This window comes from Prionailurus viverrinus, chromosome B3, assembly GCF_022837055.1.
Source record: "Prionailurus viverrinus isolate Anna chromosome B3, UM_Priviv_1.0, whole genome shotgun sequence".
NCBI lineage: Eukaryota > Metazoa > Chordata > Mammalia > Carnivora > Felidae > Prionailurus > Prionailurus viverrinus.
In genome coordinates this window covers 40,478,776-40,505,482 of record NC_062566.1, presented here as the reverse complement: position 1 = coordinate 40,505,482, position 26,707 = coordinate 40,478,776, and the positions used below count along the sequence as shown (strand labels likewise).

At 36.1% G+C, this 26,707-nt stretch overlaps 1 protein-coding gene across 4 annotated transcripts; it reads right to left on the bottom strand.

Annotated features, from left to right (window-relative positions):
• Window positions 1-93: 93 nt before the first annotated feature.
• On the bottom strand, window positions 94-26,408 carry BNIP2 (BCL2 interacting protein 2). Of its 4 annotated transcripts, XM_047861932.1 has the most exons (11): window positions 26,217-26,406; window positions 18,291-18,397; window positions 16,692-16,759; window positions 15,969-16,136; window positions 14,148-14,324; window positions 11,033-11,135; window positions 9,730-9,861; window positions 8,472-8,558; window positions 8,244-8,342; window positions 7,466-7,501; window positions 94-4,791 (listed from the first exon to the last, which is right to left on the bottom strand). In XM_047861932.1, exons 2-11 carry the CDS (start codon window positions 18,338-18,340, stop codon window positions 4,740-4,742), a joined length of 972 nt encoding a protein of 323 aa, XP_047717888.1. In that variant the 5' UTR covers window positions 18,341-18,397; window positions 26,217-26,406; the 3' UTR covers window positions 94-4,739. The 4 variants fall into 4 exon arrangements, with proteins under 4 accessions (XP_047717888.1, XP_047717890.1, XP_047717889.1 ...); XM_047861934.1 differs by lacking the exon at window positions 8,472-8,558 and having other exon boundaries at window positions 26,217-26,408; XM_047861933.1 differs by lacking the exon at window positions 7,466-7,501 and having other exon boundaries at window positions 26,217-26,405.
• Between the last annotated feature and the right edge of the window lie 299 nt (window positions 26,409-26,707).

The window sequence follows — 26,707 nt, the reverse complement described above, 5'->3', positions numbered from 1 at the left end:
TAACTACTGAAAGGCTTACAAGATAAAAACTCAGTGTAACAATTTAGTAACTTAACGTAAGACAAAATATGTGATAAAAATGAGTCAAAAACAAACTTTACAATTAATTTATTTAAATTCATTAACGTTGCAAAAGTATCATGTGCAACAAATCAGGACACAAGTTATTGTATTCCTAATAAGTCAGAGAAAAATAAAATATTACATCTCCTTAGTAAATCAAGACCAACTCTTTTCTTTCTTACAGGGATCACATCAACATCTTCCACACACAGTCATCAGAACTAAATTTCTCACACTGTAAAATGACAGCACCAGCCTAGGCAACATATTTTGAATAGTGAAACGATCACAGCACATTGTGTCTACATGGCAACAACCTGAACTTACATTAAGAAAAATATTTGAATTTTTGGAATTCGTATCAAAGTGTGTAGGTGACTAACTCTAAATTGTGTTCCACGTGAACAGTGTCCAATCGGCTGTGCAAGACAGTAGCCCTGAACACCTCCAATATTTACTAGTTAGGTTTATGTAAATGAACAGTTTAAGGAGCATAACTTAAAAAGTCTGTATACAAAAAGTGCAGTGGAGCAGCAGAGTAGTATTATTTTCCAAGTTCCTCCTTACCCATACTGATTGTGAAAACACACAGATTTCAAAATGTAAATGTTTTAACCTCTTATATATGAGGTCACATAAGACTCAGACAGCTATCCGAAGCAAACAGTTTAATATTGTTCTTTATCAATCTGAAAGCATTAAACCTTTCATTTTCATTACGTGTTTAAGTGCTTTATGTGAACTTTTCATAGAGTTTTTAAAGTAAATCTCAAAACATAAGAAATTAAGTAGATCTAGCATACATGGTTGAAACAAAATAACAGTTCTGTTCAAATTTTAGAGTCACTCCTGGTGTTTATTAACACATTATCTTATTTTCAAGTACTATTTAGAACTTTGAAGGAAAGTTACATTACAGGGACTCACCTCTGATCTAACTCTAATTCATTCAGAATCCTGGGTGGCGGAAGAGGGAGTAAAAGGCTCCCCAGGTAATTCTTCAGTACTACTAGAACACTGCATAGATGGTCTCCACTGCCCTTACCAGCTGACCTTCTCATGTGAATGTAAATTCATAATGCTTTCTCCCAGCAACTCAACTCCTCCAATTCCTGGTCCCTGCGACAAGATAAACTCTAACGGAACAGGTGGTCTAATTAATAAGCACATTAACTCCTCTATTCCTTTCTTTTGAGGTTTGTGATCCAGTTCTCAAATATCTAAATAGGATGGGAAAAAAATAAGCATGAAAACAAGATGGGACGGATTAGCAAATCTATTTTCAGCCTATCTTCTTCCTTCTGATTGAGCAACGTTACTAATTTTCCATATATAACATGGGGAAAAGGAGGACAAAGCAACTGTCACCTTATATATACCTTTACCAATCTCATCAGGAAACTGGCCCATTCTATCCGATAATATCCTAATGCTAATTTACCTGTCAATTGAAGAAATCTAAAAAAGCCACTTCCGCACTAAATCAAACACTTCGAGATTCCCTGAGCACTCACATAAAAACAGCCAAATAGTGGTGCTATATAGTCCTCTACAAGAAGTCTCTATCAAAAAGCAGATCCCTTACCTTTTTAAATTCTGAAATTGCAGTCAAACAAATTCTAGCTACTGACATTTACTCGTCAATCAGCAAGTTTCAGTACTCACTGCAAGCTACTAAATAGCGATGTCCACTTTCAAAGACTACATTAACGTTTACCAATCTTAGAAAACATAAAAAATAACCTAGTCCTAAACTTTAATCTGAGCACTGTTACTGCTGACCCTCTCTGTTCAAACTTGTTTCTGTATGAAGAGACAAAGCAGAGGAAAATATAAATTCTCATTACAGGTGTTACCAGTCTTTGCCTCCTTCACTTCCAGTCTTCTTACTCACATGTTCTGTGTGAAGCCTGCAGGTTTTCCTGTTGGATGCAAGAAAGCCTACTGCATGGTGCCAAGAGCTGCCACACACACTATTTCCCTTTACAGACACATTCAGTGACATCTGAGAGAACCCCTTTATAGTTTTCTTTCTCTTCCTTCCTTGTTTTGTTATTTTCCTTTCAAACTACCCTGCTAGGGCTTACCTAGAATCATATTCCACCACCAAGCTCCACCCAAGGTAAAGGCTATTAAGCTTAAACTGTGAGGTCAATATACCATCTTTCCTTGGTGCTACCTAGGAATATGATCCAGCAGAACACAACCAAATTACTTTATACAAGCAACTTTTGACTAAGAGGCATTCAGAGCCCAAGTACAACAAAATATACTGACAAAAATCAAATTAAACCAGTTAAGTTAGATCCATGACCTTAGGAGAAACATGAAATATTACAATTATATGTACTTTCACTTCAATCAGTAATGGAAAATTAAAATTGAATGATATGGGGGAAATGTCACACAAAGACAAACGATTAACAACAAACTTGGTAAATGCTTCTCCTCCAACCTACCAGTTATGATCTTAAGCCTTAGGGTTATGAGACATTTATTATGGGGCACATCTCTATACCAGATTCCATTAAGGTGCAGGTTAGAGCAGGTGTGTTCTACTCTAGCGATTCACGGCACATCCCTTTCGTTATATCCCAAGTGTTAACACTGTTCCCTCTGAATTTTAATGTTCTAATGGATGGCGGGCTAGTTGTACTTCAAAAAATATTTAAGAAAATGCACCACTTTTGCAACAAGCTGTATCTGTAGTTAGGAACAATGCTTGCAAAAGCAAAAGTGAACAAACACAATAAACTGTTGAAACTGAAAAACTGTTAATGTGGAGGAAAACCACCTATTTAAAAAGCTCAGCAAATTGTGAGCAGGATAAAGACTTTTATAGATGAAAGACTACTTAAAGAGCTCTACAAATATATACGCTAATCACAATTAAATTCCACAATCGTTTATTCATAATTCTCATATGGTTAAATTCAGGAGGAATGGCTAAGTTGTTATTGTTAGTTTGCTTTTTCAACACAAGCCGTTCCTAAGGTTTGAGCAAGCAATAATGGTTTGGGCTTTACTTGCCAGAATGACGTTAGTTTAGGATCTGCCTACAGCTGCTGGATCCAAGTTAAGTCAGAAGGCTGCTGAGGAACATCTCATCCTGGGAATCCTCCAGGATTAGACTTAGGTTTAGCATGTCAAGTTTATAACTGAGAAGGACAAAAAGTAAAGGAAAATTCTCTTTGTAATACAAACTTTATAATAAAAATGGCAATGGTGAAAGCCACATGTATGTTCAGTCTGACAGAATAAAGCCTAAAAGCTTAGCCCTCCTTTGCTCCAATTTTGCTATTCTAGGACACTCTTTAATAAATTGCCTTACAGGAAGGCCCAGAGTGTGGCAGTACCCTCAAATTTGGAGGATACCAAGTTTTCCAAATGAGTCACACAAGTGTATGACACAATACTAGACCAACCTACTATTTTAGGATGATTCTGCGGGCAATTAAGTTCTTCTGTTCGAGCACCTAAGGACAATGTATTTTAATATAGTGTCAAGGTACTTACCAAATTAAACAAAAAGTTAATATAAATGTGTCATCCAAAACAGCATAATGCAGTGATGCTCTAAGACTTACAAAATAACTTAGTTTTACAGTACTGTCAACATGATTCAAAAGAAAATGTGAATACACACAATATCTGACTAGGTCAAACACTTACTATCAAGTTTAAATAACTGATAAAGTATTTTGGTAAAGTGCCCACATTGAGAGCAGTTAAAAAAGCAGCCCCTATTTTCTACAGAAAAATAGTGACAGTGAAGAACTCATCACATTCTCTGAATACTACACTGCACTCACAAATTCTGGAGAGTGATACCCTGGACACACAGCTTATTTCACATTAGTGAACAAATCTAAAATTTTTATAATAAAGTTCTGACTTTGGGCCAGAAGATAAAATGTCCCATATATACATATATTACAAATCCTAATTCTTAGCCTCTGAAGTTTAGTTCTAAAAATGGCTTTTTGACTTGTCTTTAAAGTTTAAAAAGGAAACAGTGTGCAATACATTTGTATTTGCGCTTCTGAATTAAACGGTATTTATTAAATGAGAAAAAAGCCTAGGATAGTATACATCTACTTAGATTATGAACATGACCTTTGGGTGTTCATGAGAACCAGTTTAACTGTCCCTCATCTTATGAGCAACTTTATTCTCTAAGTTACCCAGGAAATGTATCTAACCATCTACAAAAACAGAAATTCGAACATGCACTTTACAAATCATGATCTCATTTACCTGCACATTCTTCCACAAGACAGGTATACATTAAAAAATATTGCTCAGAAACATAAAAATATATATTATCTCTTTCCTTTACCATTTAGGCATATAAATATTTTACTGAAGAAGATTTTACTGAAGATTCAACAAACAAATGCAAAAACTGCTTTATATAAAGTGTGGTTCTCTGCTATTTAGCAATATAAAATATAAAATGAGTACAATATAATTAGCTAACAAAGAGCTAAATTCAAGAGATTTGCAAACCAATACAGCAGTGAACAGTCCCTTATACAAAAGTCCATTAAGGAAGAATCAAGTCAATTTTGTAACAGGTTACATAAAAATCAGGGCCAATAAATGCATTATAAATGCAAAAAAGAGCACTGCTTCATCAGCACATTCTTCAGTCTTGTCTGGACTAGATGCCAAACTTACTGTTCACTTTTCGGTTCATCCTGTTTTCCATTAAGCTCTTGATCAACTCTGGTTAATGAAAAACAATATAGATAATAAGACACTAGCAAGTGAACAGTTTTCTTTTAAAAATTGTGACTACTTTTAGCATAGAATATTATTCTGTTAAAAACAAAGCTTTGCAAAGAAGCAGACATAGTAAAAAGGTTACCAGACATTTCCCCAACCATGAAAGGTAATTTTTAAAGACAAGAGGACACTGGCAAGAAATGTGACTGTTGTTTCCTCAAAGACTATAATATACTTTACGTACAAATGCCCATAAACTTCACTATAAGTTCAAACTATAACAAGTATACTAAAATCTTGGAGCCATAGCATGGCTGGCGCAGGGATGTAAGTGATGAGAAAGTGGTAGGAAAAACTCCCTCAAAAATGATTCTGTTAACCGAAATATTAAAATGATACCAATCCCACCAATTGATCAGTGTTTTTAAATTCAGTGATAAAAATGCACATTTATAGAAATCAGAATTACTGTCTAAAATTTACTAGTACACTTAGAGTATAAATGCCTTTCACTTATTTTGATAGTAAGAAGCCATCGAATTTAATAATCAGAAATATCCAGAGGTGGTTAAAAATCTGCCTCGATTAGTAGTGTGTTGCACAGAGATCATATCAAAATTTAGGCAAGTGGAGATTAGAATTATGTAATTACCACACAATTATAAACAACCCTTTAAAGAAGATAATGTACCATAGTCTATTATATTTGTACTAGTTGGAATTACTGATGGAGGGGAGTTTAAAACAATTTGATATATAAAGATACTTTTCATTACTATGTTTACATTACTATGATCATCACCACTCATTACTAGGATCACCTGAACATTAGTAAATGAGCCCGAAAAGTCTTGGTCTGTGGTAAAGCCAGATTAACAACATTTAAAAACATTTTTTTTTTTTTTTTAATATGCAGGTACCAAAAATTTGAAAGGTACATATTCTTGGTAAGGCTTGCAGTATACAACCAATCTTTTCAAAATCTGAAACATCCTTAAGAACGAATTTCACAATTACTTCACTTTTAAACTACATTCAAACATGTTAACAACTGTTATCTCTCCCTGGCCATACTTGGCACTGAGGAACTGTTTGGAAGAAACATCTACCACATTTAAAATTCCTATACTTCCACACTCAGTTTTGAAACCCCATTATTACCAGTACTCATCATAGGGATTTCACCTTAAGTAAGCTCCTCCTCATACAGCCTCTGTGAAATGTCTTAAAATATGCTCCTTTATCTTTAAAACTTTAATGCTACCATTTTCAAGCTGACAAGAATTTATGATTTTTTAAGAGTAAAAAAACTTTGTACAAAAAAATAAGGAAGTGCCTGAAAGATACATGTAATGATTCTATCAAGGTTAAACAGAAGTTTTTAAAAGAGAAAACAAACCAACAAACAAACAAACAAAAAAAAACAAGATAAAATAGTACTGGTAGGTTATCAAAAAATACATTTAAATAAAAAGTATAGTTCTACTATTTTTCTGATGCCTAAATTGTAGGTAACTGAATACTAAGAACTTTGTAAAAAGGCCCAGCAGATTTTATCAACAAAGGTAATTCATTTTGAAATCCATGAAGCAACTGGCTTCAGTATACAATTACAGATTATATTTTTAATTTCAGTTATCTGTCTGGCAAATGTACACTAGTGCCTAGAAAAAAAAATTAGCAAGATCTAAAATTACTGTTCACATCTCTATGTTCAAATGTTTGCTGAACTGTTAAGTGTCATATAAAAATGTAAAGCTATGATTCCGTCACAAGGTCAACGGAATTCTTGCTCATCAACTGAGTCAAAATGTCCTCAAAGTTAAGAATGTTTCAGTTCCTTATAACTGGTTCCTTAGAATGGTCAAAGTGATAACTACATACAAATTTCTCACCCTAACTCTTAAGACACTTAGTATTAAGACAATTTTGCTAATATGTCATTATTTTTTAAAAATCCATTAACAAGTTACCTCCAAGTTCTACACTATTCTAAATTAGTATATAAAATGGTAATTATTTTATACCCTTGCCTTTCATGTTCTATGCCAAGATATTAAGAGCTAATAGTTTGTTATGCTCAAAGCAGAAGTATTCAAAATTAAAGATGGAAAGCAGAGTATTTAACTATTAAATGGTATACTGAATTTTAGGTATTTTATTGTATGTAGGATTTGACTGGTTAGCAGGCCATTTATAAGCATACAGGGAAATCAATGTTGGTTAGCCAAAGAATATGTACATTGCAAATATAATCATAAACCCCAGGGAAATAAATTGATTCCTTAAATAAATATATATATTTATCAAAACCACTAGACATGTAAAGAATATGGTGAAACAGATAAAGTCTTAGAGGTAATTGGTTTTTCAAATAGTATTCTTAGCAATTGCTCTGGTTTTGTCATCAGTATACGTATACCAAAAAGGAGTGAAGAGGGGCTGTGGCCTTTAATTCCTAATTGGCATTATGCATGGTGTTAAAACAGGGTGAATCCAAGCCATATTCAGCATCAGGAATTTTAGATTCACTCTGTATTTGGATTCTGGGGTATGTTTATATTTACAGATGCTATTATCTTTGTCTACAAGCTAACCAACCAATAAGGAAGAGTTAGTCTGTGCAATGCAAATGGACTAGTCTAGATGCAACCCAGTCAAGGTGTGCATATACCTTTTTTGTTTCTTTTTTAACTTTTCTTCTTCATACCTTGGTAGGGAAGAGTTATTTTAGTAAATATACATGTTATGAAGAGGAACAAAAACTCGAAAAAAAGGCACTGACAATAAACTCATATAAGACTGCAGGCAAAACCAAAAATACTTAATACACTGTGGAGAAAGTCAAAACTGACCTAAGAAATCTGGCTTTGACACATTAAATGGACTAAACCTCAGATTAGCAAAACAAAACACTTTTTTCTACATGACAGCAGTGTGATACCCATGTATTTATGTTAATAGCCTTCTACCAAATCCTTATAAAAGTTATAAAGAAGTGAATGTGGTAAACAGAATATATTCCAGCCACTGGAATGTACCAAGGTTAGGCTGATAAAAACAATACTGTATATTTCTCCAGTGACAGGATTATTCAATGCCATGATGAATTTACTCAAATTTGGACAGCAGCATGTTCCAAGTCTGCAGAACGTTCTTTAGTACTGACCAATGAAGAAATCAACTCTTAAGATTGCAAAGTCTTTAAAAATGAGAATTAATCACAACCAGAAAAATACTTCCTACTTCTTCAACTGACAGCCTGAAGAAAATGGTGACTAATGGAGAAGGTGTTGGAAAATGGCTTCTTTCCCTTTTCCTTCTTTACAAAAACAAGAGCAGTTACAAAATATTTATAATACAGGAAAAAGAGTGTGTATTGAAAAATATTTACCTGTTGCATATCAAAATATAAAAATCCAATATAATTAAAGAAATAAAACAAAACATACTGTTTTATGCATTCTGGTATGCCAACATATTCCATGGGGACAAGTTCCGCTAGTTCTGCCAAATTAAAGACGTATCTAATTTTTTGGCTGAATTTTGAGCTATGGAAGAAAATAAAAATAATTACCTCAATATTCTGACCAACAGAACTGACAAATTCATGCAAGGAGTTTGTGTTTTTGTTTCTAGTTTTGTTTTTTTTTTAAAGTCAATGGCTCTCAGAAAATTACCTAATAAAGGGTCTTGTAACAGCTAGAAGTGTTCTGATAAACCATGAGGGATGTACAATGATTAGTGATTTTAGATTTTTCCGTAACCTGGAGTTAAAAAAAAAAAGAAAAAGAAATAAAAATTTAAAAGCTCTACAAATTCTACTGCTGGAAAAAAAGGTAAGACATCAGTAAGTATGTACAAGTTTATACAAAAAAAAACCCCTCATCCATAAGTTCATTTAGATGGGATATTCTTAAAGACAAGAAAATGCACTCTTGAATTCTGATGGTCACTCCTACTACTGAGATGAACTTTACTCCACTTGGCTAAATTTATGTCCATCCACAGTATAGCCTGTCATTAAATGTCTCCTAGATATATTCACTTTAGGATTGTGTCAACCAGGGGTAGAGGTCAATATGGAATACAGAGGTAAACTGTTTTCATTTTTCAGGAGAGGAGGGAACTGGTACTCATTTCTTTGACACTATGAAAGGCACTGTGCAAGCAGAAAGCTGGACGTGAAGATCACCATAGGAACAGGAAATGTAAATAAGATCTAACACATTCTTATGGGGTGTAAAACTCCCCCCTAAGAATTAGAGGCATTATCCTGGATGACTTATAATGACCAAATAAAACCTGTTTTATTAATGCATATTTCACACTTAAATAAAGTGATCATTAGCATTTTTTTTCTTTTTATCATAAAAACTAGCTCCTGCCATGTTTAGGTATTTAGAGAAACCTATTAATGAGTGTGAGTTCATTAAATTAGTTCAAATCAGCTATAGTCAAATCAAACCAATTGTACAATCAAAGTTCCTTCCATTCACATAGATAACTAACTCCTAGGAGAACACACTTCTGGAGCTCACTCCAGAGGAAGATTATAGGCGAGCTTCTTCAAAACCATAAAACATGCTAAGCACTATGAGTTAAACAAAATTCACAATATATTAAAATAGGAAATGTACTAAGTTTTCCACCCTTTCCCAAAATGTAAATTACAGGAAAATGTTCAGTGTGGTATAAATAAGGAGAAATAAAGAACTATTTTATAAGTTTGTTTTAAGGAATTATTCTTTGTAAAACAGATCAAAACTCATTTCCTTCAGGATAGTCTAAGATACTACATTGAGAAAATAGAAATGTGTTATGAAATTAACCAATGTAATTTATGGTGTCTTTAAGTGGCAATAGGAAATAAAATTTAACCTAATAAATCTAATCTAAAAATTATTCAGACTAGCTTTCAATGTGTATTTACAATACCTTCTATCAATTTGCTGATAGCATTTCCTGAGCCATCCCAGACTGGGCATTTTTCTTCGAGTTGTAGCACCATTTAAATAAACTATCATGTAGTTTTCTGCTACTAACAGCTCCAAAGTGCCAATAACATACCTATAAAAACAAATTAAGTTTAAGCCTTAAATATTGCTTTACACTACCAAACTCAATTATCCAAATTATAGAATGTCCTTCCCTTCTCTTAAATGACAGCAAAGCCAATTAAAATCCTAAAACTCCATTGGTTGGAGGGGGTGCCTGGGTGGCTCAGTTGGTTGGGGATCCCACTCAGGCCAGGATCCCAGGGTCATGGGATTGCCCTGCATTAGAGGAACCTGCTTGAGATTCTCCCTCTCTCTCTCTCTCTCTCTCTCTTTCTCTCTCTGTGCCCCCCTTACAGAAGCACACTTCCTCTCTCTCTCTCTAAAAAACAAAACAAAAAAAGTTTTAAAATTGCACTAGTCGGTGTTATGATTATATACAAAAAAGAGTTATCTTTTAGAAATACATATTTAAGTGTTTATAGATGAAATGACATGATTTCTGGGATTTGCTCCAAGGTTACACAATGGGGAGAGCATAAATTTTGGGGAGGTATAAACTGTTAACTATGGAACTGGGTGATTCATACACAAAGATTCAATGTATTTCTTTCTGCCTTTGTATATGTTTGAAATTTTCCACAATAAGTTTTTTAAGTTCATATATTTTGAGAGAGAGTGTGTGTGTGCACAAGAGAGAGGGACACAGAGGGAGAAAGAGAATCCTAAGGAGGCTCCATGCTGTCAGCGCACAGCCTGAAGCAGGGCTTAATCTCACGGTTCACGAGATCAAGACCTAAGCTGAGATCAAGAGTCGGACACTTGACCAACTGAGCCACTGCGGCACCCCTCCACAGTAAGAGTTTTAAAAACAGCACTACCTTAAGAAACAAAACGAGTCTGGAGAAATATAACAGAACTTAGTTCAGTTACATTTGGCTTCTTGGGAATAAATGCAGTTTAGTCATATGATTTTGAGATCAAAGCAATTTCTTTACACTTAATGTATCCTCAAATATAAATAATAAAGAAGCTGGAACAGATCATTTGAAATATTCCCTCCGGTTTTAAACTGACAATTTTTCTGCTGAGTTGGAAAACAAATAGTTGCATAATGCCAAAGAATAAGGACTTAACCAGGATGGGGATATTTATAATCTTTTTCCAGTTAAAGTTCACCTTCTTGAAATGGAGATCTAATTAACCCAATATTCTTCCAAATGTTTTTGTGAAGATACACTTACTTAAAGAGATTGTCCATCAGGTATCGATAGTTGGGTTGACCACTTTCAGGCATAAAACATACAGCAAACACAACAATAGCATTTAATCCATCGCCATAATATCCTGGAAAAGAAATCAAAGAAAATCGCTAGCATGATTTTACTTTTTCAGAGGAAATCTGTACAGTTGACAGATTAAAGTGATTCACTTTCCACAAGTTTTTGGATCAAAAATCCTGGTTTCTTATTTAACCTTAAATAGTCTTAGAAAGATGTTTAAATCCCCTCTTCTCAAAACAAGTGCAATAAAATCTCAAGAGGAAAGGGTGGGCATAAAACCAGAAACCCAATTAAAACAGCATAATCCGAAAGCCAGACTTATTTTAGTAAATAGACAAATGTGATATAATCCAAGAAGACATAATACAAAAACATCTGCAATAAAACAATCTTAAGCAATTTATGGTTAAAGTGGGTGCTTCTCAAAAAATAGTTTTACAGTCAACAATACCTAGCATTTTGTGGATTTTAGAGAGGATTAAAAACTAAGAAAAGATTACATCTCTGACAATTCTAACAGAAGAAAAAGTGTTAAAATGTGTATGTTTATTAAAATGTGTATGTTTATTATAATCTCTAGATATTAAGCTGTATCCAGTAACAAACAGTTTTGCTTTAACTTTCATTTCTATTGTTTACAAACACACGCTGAAAAGGTTTAAACATTTCAAGTACCTTAGCATCTTCAATATCTTTCTTAATCTCAGCCACAAAACACATTGTGATAATTCAATAGGATAAAATGGCCCTAATTATTTTCCCCTAATCCAAATAAAGCACTATTTCTGAAAGATATTAGGTTTAAATCATAAGGCAGGTCTCACAACTTGTTTCCCATGAACCAGCTGAATTAATGCAAGTCTGTGGACTTCCTGATCCAGATTATCCTGTTTTCTTCATCTGAATAAGATTAAATTAGGTGGAATAATGTAACTGCAAATATTCAAGTGATTTGTTTTCAGATGAATGAAGACTATAGAAATAAGGAAGGGAATGCATTTGGTAGAGAGTAAATTAAGTAGAAATGACTTTACATAAAAAAACCCAATCTGCTTAACCTGTGTGGTCCCTTTCCTGCATTAGGATTTCAGGTAATATGACATGTTCTAGAGAGTGACTTGCATTTTTTTTTTTTTTAATGTTTATTTTTGAGAGAGAGAGAGAGAGAGAGAGAGACAGACAGACAGACAGACAGAGCACAAGCAGGGGTGGGCAGAGAGAAAGGGAGACACAGAATCCGAAGCAGGCGCCAGGTTCTGAGCTGTCAGCAAGCAAAGGGCACGACATGGGGGGCTCAAACTCATGAACCGTGAGATCACGACCTGAACCAAAGTCAGATGCTCAACAGACTGAGCCACACAGATGCCCCAGGAGTGAATTGCATTTTGACTACCATTAACATTCTGGCACTATTTACAGCATGTAAGTAAACTTCTGTACATGGCATAGATGGATAGAAGTTATAATTGTACTTCCAAAGCTTTTCCTGTTTGACTTGTGATTTCTTAAGGATCAAAGCCTTATATTTTTGGATATTCCACAAATATGCAAAGTTGGTGCTCCGTAAGAATGTGGAATGAATTAGTTCTGTACTTTATGGTAAAGCTACAGGATTTGTTTAGGGCTTTAAGTAACACCAGGTTTTACTTACACAACAAAAAGACTAGTACAAGAATGTTCACAGCAGTTTTAATCATAATAGCCCCAACTGGAAACAACTCACATAGCCATCAAAGGAAAAGTGAATAAGCCAATTGTGGTCAAACCACACAATGAATAACACACAATTAGCAATAACAAGGAATGAACAATAGACACGTGCAACAATATGGATGAATCTCCAGAATATGCTGAGCAAAAGAAGCAGACACAAGAGTGTATACTGTATGATTCTAGTTACATGAAATTCTAGAACAGGAAATGTCATGGGGACAGACATTAGAATAGTGGTTACTGGGGAGGGGGTATTCATTGGGAAGGAGTATGAGAGAATTTTGGGGGCAATGAGAAGTTCTATCTGTCTAGAGGTGTAGGTGATATGGGGATACATGGTTACATGGGCATTTGTCAAAACTCACTGAATCTTACATTTCAAATTAGAGCACTTTTAAGTGAAAAAGTCAGAACGAAGAAAAACACATACTGTATGATATCACTTATATGTGGAATCTAAAAAAGCCAAACTTAGAGACTAGAATGGTGGTTACCAGGGACTAGGGGGAAAGAGGAGATGTTGGTCAAAGGGTACAAACTTCCAGTAATATGATGAATAAGTTCTAGGGATCTAACATGCAGCATAGTGACTACAGTTAATAATACCCTATTATGTACTCGGAAGTTGCTAAGAGAGCAGATCATAAATGTTCTCACCACAAAAAAGAAATAGTAATCACTATGCAATATGTATTGTATCAGATCAACACATTTTACACCTTAAACTTACACGATGTTATGTGTCAATTATAGATATCTCATGAAGCTGAGACCAAAAAAAAAAAAAAGAAATTTGCAAACGCTACAAAAAAGGATTATGGCATTTCACTGTATATAAATTACAAACAGATAAAAAGATGAGAAAGTCTCATTTTTGGGGGGGTGTCTAGGAAGAGAGTGGGAGGAAAACAGTTTTTGCTGTACACTCTTGTACCTTTTGAACATACTGTGTGCGTCTACTAGTGATTTTTAAAATTTTTTTTTTTTTTCAACGTTTATTTATTTTTGGGACAGAGAGAGACAGAGCATGAACGGGGGAGGGGCAGAGAGAGAGGGAGACACAGAATCAGAAACAGGCTCCAGGCTCTGAGCCATCAGCCCAGAGCCCGACGCGGGGCTCGAACTCACGGACCGCGAGATCGTGACCTGGCTGAAGTCGGACGCTTAACCGACTGCGCCACCCAGGCGCCCCTCTACTAGTGATTTTTAAATGTGGTTTTATCCTTCTACTTCAAACCTGTTATATTTCTAAAATGACACAAAAATTACCAGTTACAATTTTTAACTCAAGGGAGAGCTTCTTTAAGCTTTTACATTTCTGATATTGCACTAAAAAATATGAACAATCTTTGATCGCTCTTACCTCCGTGGCTGATAACTTTTTTATAGGGTTCAATTGCCTTCATATCAACCCTGTGGTCCTGTTCTCCAATTCTGAACATACGCCAGCGTCGTCCATCTTCTTTTTCCTCTGCTGCTGTGTATTCGGTAATTGAGCCTTTCCTAATAATTTCAGTAGTTTTGGGCTTTGGAAGATCATCTGTCAAAATAAAAGGTTTTTGAATCACAAATTGTTACTTATAAATAACAAATAAAAATAAAATTGCATGTTAACCACTTTACTATCTAATTAGACTGTTCAGAGAATTTTTCATTATACCTTCTGTGGAATTTTTAAGTGTTTCTTCTATATAGAGGAAAAGGCTTCTTGCTCTTCGTATGAGGCCATTTTATGCTTTTGGAAAACATGGTTAACTCTTTTTGTATTGCTTAATTCAGAAAGCACCTAATCACAGTGCAGTGTATATTCATGAGTCCAAAAAAGATAATTCACACAACCATCAAAATCTTAGCATACTGGCCTTACGATACTGTTCTAGATTCTATTTACAACATTGTTCTTGGTAGTTACCACTATAGGTTATTTACAGTAACTATCTGAGAGCAAACTGGTTTTTGTTATTGAGCACATAAATTACTCCCCAAACATTGTAATACCAGATAGAAAGTGGTTAACTAGTCAATGATTATTTCTCATTTGATCAATTTTATTAAGCATATATTTACTGAAAAAATTCTGACGTGTACATGCAAAAGTCTATTTTGAATTGACATTAGCCAAAGCAGAAGCACCAATGATTAGGTGTAATTTATATTTCAAGATTGCATTTTAGTGGATTTTAAATGAAGAAATGATTTTCAAAATTTTAGTATCATAGTCCTTACCAAAAGATGGGGGAGGGGGAACCTACTGCATGTTAGTTGTTTGTTTCCAAGATAAAGCTGTTAACGGAAAATATCCTTCCAGGAAATGACTACAGCAGCATTAAAGAAAGAAGAGACAAAACACATAGGCAGAAAACTATTTCAGTATCTTTTAAAAAAAACTGCTATAACTGGACTGCTTAGTGAACCAGTAAAACAGGGAAGAAAAAAGGAACAAAGATACAGCATATCAAGGATCTTACTCTTCACTTCAGATAAGACACATAGTGCCGAACACTGCTTTGAAATGAAAATCATTCTAAGGATGAAACCCACAAACAACTATATAAAGATACTGTACACAGCAATTATGTCATTAAAGAAAGCATCCAAAGCAACAGACATGCCAACTCCTTTGAATTCTAAATAACTAATAATCAGGAATATAAAGTTTGCAAGACTAAGAGTATACATAATTCAAGCTGGTTGTTTACACAGTGTAGGCAAACCTAATTAAAAAAAACTCCCTTCAAAGCTCCCTCTCTGCAAATCCTTAATTACTTGTAGCATATTCCCTAAATTACATGTCTCTTCAAAGCTTTTCTTGCTTAGATTATTGACTGAATAAAAGAACATGCCATAATTATCAAGCGATATTTTGGAAGCAACATGAGAAAACATAACTTTACAATACTGGGCAATTAAGAAAAAAAAAATTAAGCCACCTGTGTAATCTACTAAAAACAGTTTTGAAACATAAGAATATTCAGCGTTAGCAGTACTTCACATCTTAGTAACAAATACAGTAGGAACTTTAAAGAATAACATATTTCAACAAAATCCCTTCGTCATTGATTTTGGGTTCATGCTCAAGTTTTAAGTTTTTCCAATTATCCTAATACGAAACTGCTACTCAAAAAACACATATGCATACAAACATTTATTAATAAAAGTTAGATGAAAACAATGAAGCATTTACCTTCCCACTCAAATTCATTACTGTTCTCTGATGGCGTGTCTAAGCCATCTAAGTCAATCTCTCCACTTTCATCCAAATCATCTGACAGCACAGAGCCATCACTAGGATCCAGGGTCAGGCTAATGTCTGGGGCCATGAGTTTCTTTCTCACCTTATTTCCATTAAGTTCTAGTGAGCATGGAACGGGTAAAAGAAAAAAAAAAGGTGAAAAATAGATTAGAAGGATTGTTTACGTGCTCAACTTGAGTAAGAGAAAAATTTTAATCACTTCATTCTTGAGGAAAATTAACATTAATCAGACACAATCCCAAAGCATTAATTTACGAACTTTGGATTTTGATCATTATTGTTTCTACATCATGGCAAGATGACATACTCCAACAAGGATATATCTTTTTAAATAACAGAGGCAGATCTTACAACCAACTCTTACTACTAAAAATTAACTCCTCTCAACTTTTTATTGTAGAAACTTCCAAAAACCAAGGGTAGGTCTTTGGAAAGTTATAATTTCCAGAGCATTCCAAACACGCTTTCTTAAACATTCAACTCATTCTTTGGCTCCCTAATAGAACAAAAAGTGAGTGTGTATGTATATATATATATATATATTTTTTTTTTTTTTTTTTTTTTTTTTTTTTTTTTTTTTGCTTGACAAAGAAATGTGTTAAAAAATAGCACAAAGCCTATCATTTCATTGAAACCAAAATGTCAAGTTCTTACCAGGCTGGCTCTCTGGTCCAGTTACAGCTAATATATCTGCTTCCATACTATCATCCTCTGGTAAAGGTCTAGAAGACACAGACATAATTTTTATTTCACAAATTAAAAAAAATTTTTTTGAAGTTAAAAGAACTATTAAAAATATAGAACCAATTATGTGGAAAACTGAATAGAGTGGTTTCTTAAGCTTCAGTAATTTACAAACCACTTTTAAAGAAAATTTCAGACTGTTGGAGATGACTTACACATTTAAATAAATAACACATAAAAGTAGATACAAATTCCTTATCTAATTCCTCTTGAATACAACTATAAAACAATTCTAAAAATTATAAACAACCTAAAAAATATATAATTCAAACGCAGGAATTTAATGTGACATATGATACAATGGGTGATGAAGGTAAATTGTCCCTCACATGGGAGGATGGTGATGATGGCTACAATTCTTTTGAGCTTAGTATCTCTACATTACTATTATCCCCATGTGTTATGCAATGGCTTGGTATTCCCACCAGCTGTCCATATTCCCACTGCTAAGGGACCTTTCTATGCACTGGGATGGTCTTCTAACCAGGAAGGTATGGAAGCATCATTTACATAGAAGATCTGCCTCTGCCCTTTTTCTCTTAACCCAGCTGGTGTCAATACCATTGTAAACACAAATGCAAACATATCAAGGTAGCTGGCTAGATGATCTAAAAAAAAAACCCCTTATTTATTTAATAAACCTTTTCTTTTTTTTTAAAAAAATTTTTTTTTTCAACGTTTATTTATTTTTGGGACAGAGAGAGACAGAGCATGAACGGGGGGGAGGGGCAGAGAGAGAGGGAGACACAGAATCGGAAACAGGCTCCAGGCTCTGAGCCATCAGCCCAGAGCCTGACGCGGGGCTCGAACTCACGGACCGCGAGATCGTGACCTGGCTGAAGTCGGACGCTTAAGCGACTGCGCCACCCAGGCGCCCCTAATAAACCTTTTCTTAAAATAGAAACACAAAATTTAATAATTCTTACAGACATTTAAAGACTCCCTTCTCCCAGGAACCCCTTAGACTCTAAGAAATACCATATTAAAGCATTTTTTTTATAATAACAAAAATTTTGAAATTTAAATCTTGAAAACAAAAATGAAAGATTATAGAAAATCTCATATATTTAGTTGGAATATAAGATACAAGAGAATTCATCTAACTGTTGGACGGGAACTCTCATTTTCTAGTATCAAATGAATACCTTTCAATACTGGGCTGTTTCTTCTTCTTTTTTTTTTTTTTTTTAATGTTTATTTACTTTTGAGAGAGACAGAGAGAGAGAGAACGCGAGCATGAGATGTGGAGGGGCAGAGAGAGAGGGAGACACAGAATCTGAAGCAGGCTCCAGGCTCTTAGCTGTCAGCACAGAGCATGACACAGGGCTCGAACCCACGAACTGCAAGGTTATGATCTGAGCCAAAGTCGGATACTTAACCGACTGAGCCACCCAGGTGCCCCTCAATACTGGGCTTCTTTAAGAAACTCAATATTCATTTAGTAAGTGACATCTCAATAAAGAGATTTTGAAGTTTTGCTTTAAATTTTCTTTTAAAAGTATTGCTCACATTGGAAAATCTTCATCTTGCCATTCTTCCTTAAGTTCCACACCTTCCATCCTCAGCTTAGATTCAATATCAACTACAAGCTCCTGATAATCCAGAGAGCCAATGTCCTGTGAAAAGAGAAAAATTTGTAACAACGTATCTTCCATTTTATTTTTTAACCGCTTAAAAGGCATAATAATCTTGTACCTTAGTTCACACCTCCACCCTGGTTGTGAAATCAATTTACTGGGTTTCAACTACCATTAAAAAAAAAAAAAAAAAGAATGAGAATGAGAACGGTGTGTGTGTGTGTATATATCCACACACATATATACATATGTATACACATATGTATATGTATACACATATGTATATGCATACATACATACATATATACGTGTGTGGACATATATACGTATATATATATATATATATATATATATATATATATATTCTAGCAAAGTAAGTGCTATTTGTAGTAAGGATATTGTGCAGTGAAAATATTCGTTTTCAGTTACATATATGCATGTGTATCCCAGGCTGTGATTTAAAATTTATTAAATATTTTGACGTATGCAGAAAAATTATGCAATTTTAGGGGGAAGGCACAATGAATAAAAAGTAAATATATTCTCTACTCTAGACCCATAATTTTCTGTCATGTGGATGGAGGTTGATTCTAGAAATCGACAGTAAATCGCATTTACATTCATGATGGCACTAAAGCCAAGTGATATGTGTGCTGTATTTTTTTTTAATTGAGGTATAATTAACATTTTTGAATTGAAGTACAATAAACATGTGTGCTGTTTTCTATATTTCCTCCCGTATAGTTTCAATGCCATAATTCTGGAGGTATTTAAAGAAGGCTATTTAGTAATTATCCAGTAAATTAATTTTGATTTGCCTCATATCTACACTAAACTTCTCATACAGTTCAGCATAAGTTTTCAGACACTTAGTGAATATTTCTATTGATGCATCTACATGTGTTAACCTAGGCCATTAAATTTTAGTTTGTCTGAGGAAGGGTGTGGGGCCAACATCCTTATTTTACAAAGTGAAGAACCTAGAGATTGGTTTGGTTGATGGAATAAGAAACAGAGGTTTAAGTATATTATTTAAGAAGTCATAAAGATCAACTGGTTAATGAGTGCAACAAAAAACTGACAACTTTAGGGGGAAGAGGTATAAATGAGTATTCAGTTGAATTACATTAGACCAAGTCAATAGATGACTAAAGGTATTTTTTGAAAAAGTAATAAAACATGTATTTCTTAAGAGATAGGAACTATCACTAGAAGTATTAAAAACAAAGCAAAAAGCGGTTGGCCCCAGTAGAAGAAAGAGGGTGAGATGGGGAGAATGACTGATGCATTTCACAGTAAATCCTCAACTATTTGACTTTTAAAATCATGTATATATAACTTTTAAAAATACTTATCAAATAAAACAAAAGGTGACAGTCATTCACATTCACTTCAATTAGTCTTCTAAAACTACATGGAAGGATCTCAAGGATATAATGCTAAGTAAAGTGTCAGTCAGAGAAAGACAAATACGTGGACAAATACATCATATGTGGAATTTAAGAAACAAAACAAATGAACGAAGTAAAAAGAGAGAAACAAAAAACTCCGAGTCTTAAAAATAGAGAACTGGTGGGGAGGTGGGTGAGGGATGGGTGAAAGAGGTGAAGGGGATTAAGGGTACACTCTGAGTCATGTACAGATTTGTTCAATCACTCTACTATACAACTGAAACTGATATAACTCCAGTTAATTATACTGGAATAAATAAAGAAAGAAATAAATAAAACAAAGACATGGTTATGGTTTATGGTTGCTTCATGTGCTGTCATTACAACAGTCAAAAGATGTACAAAGCTGGGGGCGCCTGGGTGGCTCAGTCGGTTAAGCGGCCGACTTCGGCTCAGGTCATGATCTCGCGGTCCGTGAGTTCAAGTCCCGCGTCGGGCTCTGTGCTGACAGCTCAGAGCCTGGAGCCTGTTTCAGATTCTGTATCTCCCTCTCTCTCTGCCCCTCCCCCGTTCATGCTCTGTCTCTCTCTGTCTCTCTCTGTCTCAAAAACAAATAAACGTTAAAAAAAAAAAAAGATGTACAAAGCTGTACAGAAAAAGCACTGTGTTCCAGAACAACAATAAAATTAGGCAATTTTCTGAAGTGTTAGATTTCACATGGTAGACTAAATTTATATCTCTGCCAAGTTTGAATTCTTACCTCTGCTCAAAGAAAGGTTTCACACATTCTCAAAAGGTTTAAATTTTCGAGGACACGCTTTCAAGTACAGAAAAAATGGCAAATGCTATCTTTTCCTCACTAACATATTTGCTTGGAAAACTCAGTATTTATATATAGGAGTAAGGGATTTTTAACTCTTTGGGAAAACAATGAGTGAGGCAATGTTGAGTAGAGAAGAAAATAAACAGAAAAGGGATACCTACCTTACCAATCTCTTCTATTTAAGACACAGAACTAGTGTAAAAGACCCCAAAATTATGGTCAACAAGCCCAAATACTTAATGCTTATTGCCCTAGAAACTGATGCTCAAGAAGACTGAAACACTCTGTTAATACAGGTTTAAAACTGTCTCTTTCAAATTTTTAATTTTTTAAATTAATTTTTTAAAATTTACATCCAAATTAGTTAGCATATAGTTCAAATTTTTAATTTTTAAAATTTTAATTTACTCCTCAATGTTTTCTCAAGTCTTTTATAATCACATTACAGCGAACTAATATACTTCCTAAATTCAATAATCAGAAAAAGTTTCCATTATTTTGTCTCGCCTTTTTGCCAGGTGTTGGAAAAATACCAGGATGTTCTTGGTGTCTTTTTCAAATATCCCACATACTCAGAAAAATATTTAGTATCTCAAAAACAAAAGCAGAGACTGAAAGTGCTATCACTATATTCCCAACACCTAGCACAATGCCTGGCACATAAGCCTGTAAATATCAATTACATGAATAAATACTTAATTGTAGGTATGACACTGGATAGCAAGCCTTTGTGTTGCTCTACCCCTTAGGCTTATTTTTCTTATTAAACTATGTAACTTGGCTTTCTGTTGTTTTACTCCCCAAAAAGTGTACTGAAAATATTTAGGGCAATCCACATCCATGCAATTATCAATTTCTGTTGGTAAAATTATTCCTCATTTGTAAGAGAAAATATGTAACCAGTGAAATTCGATAAGACAAACCCTGTCCTTTCGATCCTCTACCACAGGAACCAGTCTATCACTTGAAAAGAACTTCTCTACTCAATATAGAGCCTGAGTCCTTCAGATATCTCAGCTGATTCATTCAATTTGTACTTCAAAATCATGAAGTACATGATGTTAATACACACAGCACATGGACATGGATATTTAGTTTGGGGATAATTATTTAAGCTAGTTAAACAGAACCTAGGAGGAGAGATAAAGACAGATTCACTCTTGACCATTCCATCACGAATTTTAGGGAGAAAATACACTAGGTAGATAAAAAGTTTAAACAATTGAGAGAATATTGTTCTTGGAAGCACTTAATCATCAGCAGCTGTAAGAACAGGAAACAAACAAGAAAGGAGCAATATAAGCACAACCACTTTGAAGGAAATCAGGACATTGCTGACTCACAAGTTAACTGTGCCTGTTTCCCACTTTTTGTTCATAGATTTAGCAAATTAGAATGGGGAAATAACACTTTAAGATGCCATGTGTTAAAATAACCTAATGCAACAGGAATAACTTGATTTCTCAACAGACTTGTGGTACCGGGAGAACATCATAACTTGTGCCAGTTATCAGTGGAAGTCATAGAGATAAATTCACAACAGTTGCTGACCTCAATGAGGTTAAAAATCAAGGAGAATGTATTTCCTCCTGACAGTCTCTGGAGGGAGGTGTGGTGGTAAATTCAACCAAAACGAAGAAGGGGTTTCCCTATGCAACTCAAGATTGAAAACATTAAAAGCAAAAATTAAGTATTAAGGGGCGCCTGGGTAGCTCAGTCGGTTAAACGTCCGACTTCAGCTCAGGTCACGATCTCACCGTCTGTGAGTTCGAGCCCCGTGTCGGGCTCTGTGCTGTCAGTTCACAGCCTGGAGCCTGCTTCAGATTCTGTTGTGTCCCCCTATCTCTGCCCCTCCCCCACTCACGCTCTCTCAAAAAATGAATAAACGTTAAAAAAACTAAAAAAAAATTAAGTATTAGAATATTTACAACCGTCTTGAGTTATAAATTATAATCTTACATGACAACTTTACTATTATGTAGTGTAACAGTTCTGCTGGAACAGGTGCTAGTAACCACCATCTACAGTTGCAGAAGGAAATGCCCAGGCAAGCCTTTCACTTCCCCATTTAAATGAAAGGGCTTCATTCTAAATATTTATGTTCACTTTGCCCTGTAAGGTTGGCAACACTGGTAGCACTATAGGAAAACACTTTAGGCCAACTTATATGTTTACAAAGATCACCAAAACACCTACAGAAAAATCTTATATGCCTGTCACTACTTGAGAGCAGGATCATGCAGGGGTTTTTAAGAATGAAATGACACCATGATCTGTCACCTTACACCTATTAGAATGGCCATTCTCGATTCAACAAGAAATAGCAAGTGCTGGCAAGGGTGTGGAGAAAAAGAAGCCCTTGTGCACTGCTGGTAGGATTGTGAATTGGTGCAGCCACTGTGGAAAACAGTATGGAGGTTCCTCAAAAAATTAAAAATAGAAACAGCATATGACCCAGAAATTCCACTTCTGGGTATCTATCTGAAGGCAACAAAACCACCATCTCAAAAAGATACATGCAGCCTCATGTTCCCTGCAGCGTTATTTACAATAGTGAAAGTAGAGAGGCAACCTATGTTTTCATCCATGAATGAATGGCAAAGGAACTGTGGCATATATATAGAATGGAATATTATTCAGCCATAAAAAGAATGAAATCTTGACAGTCGGGACAAATGGATAGACCTTGAGGGTATTATGCTATGTAAGATAAGTCAGACAGAGAAAGACAAACACTATACGGTCTCACTTAACTTATATGTGGAATCTTAAGACACATACACTTATATGTGGAATCTTAAAACACACATAAAACGCGCACACACACACACACACACACACACACACACACACACCAAGTTCTTAGATGCACAGAACAGTGGTTGCCAGAAGGGAGGGGGGTTGAAGGAGTGGGCAAAATGGGTGAAGGGGGTCAAAAGGTACAAACTTCCAGTTATGAAATAAATCCTATGGATGTAACGTACAGCATAGTGTATTACAGATCTGAAAGATGCTAAGAAAATAATTCTTAAAAGTTTTTATCACAAGATAAAAATTTTTAACAATATGTGGCAATGAATGTTAAATGCACTCATTGTGGTGATCATTTCCCAATATATAAAAATATCAAATCATTACTGTATGTACACCTCAAGCCAATATGATGTGATATGCCAACTGTACCTCAATTTAAAAAAAGAGTAAAATGAGATACTCTGTCAAAAATGTTAACACAAAATTCAAGAAAAATTACAATGGTCTGACTCTTCTCAAAATTGTGAAAATAAAGCAAAGAATAATTATGTCACCTATAAACAGTACTTTTAAAAAAAAGTTCTTAATGTTCATTTATTTCAGAGAGAGAGACAGAGCGTGAGCAGGGGAGGGGTAGAAAGAGACACAGAATCCGAAGAGAGCTCCAGGATCTGAGCTGTCAGCACAAAGCCTGACATGGGGCTTGAACTCATGAGCCGTGAGATCATGACCCGAGCTGAAGTCAGAGGCTTAACCGACTGAGTCACCACCCAGGCGCCCCTAAACAGTACTTTTATTATCAGTATGCAGAACATACTGGAGATGCTCTAAGGCCTTTACAAAGATTAAAGTATAATACTGATCTCCTTATTGTAGTTATAAATGTATTTTTAACATTTTTTTAATTATTTATTTTTGAGAGAGAGAGAGAGAGAGAGCGCGCGCGAGGGAGGGGCAGAAAGAGAGGGAGACAGAGAATCTCAAGCAGGCTCTGCAGTGTCAGGTCAGAGCCCAACAAGGGGCTGGAACCCACGAGTTGTGAGATTATGACCTGAACCAAAACCAAGAGTCAGACGCTTAATCGACTGAGCCATCCAGGAGCCCCTGTAGTTACAAATATTGGTTGTAATATAAAATTATAATTTTGAGGACCGCCTAGGTGGCTCAGTCGGTTCAGTGGCCAACTCTTGATTTTGGCTCAGTTCATGATCTCCAGGTTCAGAAGACAGTACAGTATCAGCGTGGAGCTCTCTTGGGATTCTCTCTCCCTCTCTCTCTGTCCCTCCCCCACTTGCAGTTTCCCTCTCTCAAAATAAAGAAACCTTAAAAAAACGATAATTTTGGAATATTACTATCATCACATTATACTAGTAATCTGCTTTACACCATGTAAGCTTAATAAGACATCTTTCCATCTACTGTTAGCCAAGGTTAATTTTTCAGAACTGGCTATATATACTTCCTTTTTTAGATGCCTTCCTGCATCCCTGATCTTACCAGCATTTCTCCAGATGGAATCTGGAGGACTACTTTCCTTTTCACATTTACTAACCACTTGCACATTCATCATCCCATATGTTCCAATCAACAACTTCTGCGAAGTATAAAACATTGGTGTTATTATCACCATTTTCTTCTAATATGTGAGGCAAACGACACTACATCCCGGTTCCCAGATTAACCCGTAGACTATTACAGCACACTGTCTCCAGTTCACCATCAACTTTATACAGAATAAGCCTGCAATGCCAGATCTGGTCACATTTAACTTCATAGGTCCTCTAACGCTTAAAGACTACAACAGCACTGACTTATGATGGTCTAGTTCAAGTTTCATGTTTGCAGAAGTGGACCTGTCATACCTCCTGTATAAGCCCAACAACGTTAGGTGGCAATTGAGGAGATTAGAAAGATTTAAGAAGAGTGTGGAGAAAATGTAAAATGACAGGAACTAAGTAAAAGATGTACAAGATCATCAAGAAGATAGTACAAAAGGTAACTAGATTGGGTAACTTCAGTTACCAACCTTATCCATGTACAAGTTGCAGAAATTCCTACACAATTTTAGAGAAAGGATGTTTAATTGAAAAAAAGGTAAGTAATTATGCATTAAGACAAACAGAGATCCTAATCAAAAAGGTGAGGACGAAAAAAGCAACACTAAAATGCAACCACACACTTCAGCGAACTATAAGGCACTATGATTACCAGGATGAACAGGGCAAAAGCTGTGCTCTCAAAGAGCTCCAGGAACAGGCAGACAAGGGAAGTTTCAAAGCAACATAACAGACCCAAATAAACTCCTGATTTAACGTGAGCAGATCTAGTTGATCTCAAGGTGCATCAGCTACACCCAGGAAACCCAAACCATTAAGCAAAAGGCAAAGTCTGAATTCACGCAGGAATTCGTCTTTTCACAGAGGAAGGTCTACTAAAGCTTTCATTACAAATGCCGCTTCCGCGTCTACTCCCCGAGAGTATGAGGCACATCAGAAGTCCAAGTTTCTTTGTTCTGCACCAGGACTGACGCTGATCCTAAATACGGGACCAAAGGGGCCAGGTCACCGCATCCCGACTAGGGTGTGTGCAGGGGGAGCGGAAAAGGCGCAAGTTCTCTCCCGAGAACAACAGCACAAACGGCAGACGGGTGGCGGGGGGGGGCGAGCAAGGATGGCAAAGGCAAGCAGGAGCCGAGCCAAGGGCGGGGGCCTAAGCTGGGTGGGGATCCGGGAAGCGCCTCCCGGGCAGGTTCCAAGACGCCCCCTACACCGGATAACTCTCTGGGCTTCCTCTCTCGGGCTGTCCAGGGGACACGCGCCCCTCAGACATCCGCCCCAGGCCTGCTTCCAGCCCAGGCCCGCCGTGCCTAGTCTTCCCGGGCCGCACTCACCCCGGAGGAAGCCTTGGCCCCCTCGTCTTCTTCGCCCCTCCAGGCCGGCGACGCGGGGCTGACGGCCAGGTCGCAAGAGGTAGCGCCGAGAGGAGCCCGCTCCCCTCGGACGGCAGCGGAGACCCTGGCCCAGTCCCCTGGCTACAGCTGCAGCGGCAGCAGCTGACCCGGATGCAGAGAGCTGCCCCGGCGGAAGTGGTAGTATCCTGACCTTCTTCAGGCGAAGGCGTGGCGTCTTCTCGAAGCAGAGCAGGCCTTGCCCCCACCCCCTCGGCCGTCGCGGACGAACGCCTGCGCAGGCGTCCGCCGGGAGCCCTGTATTCCCCAGATCTGGCGGCGCTTACTCGCGTGATGGCGATACTGGGTGCTCGAGTCTCAGAGAGCCTTTTTTACACTATTTTGGCTTTATTGATCATTACAATACATTTGTAGCATAAAATGGAGAAAAATAGGGGAGGAAAAGTACTCGAGGCCTCATTTTGGGGAACTAA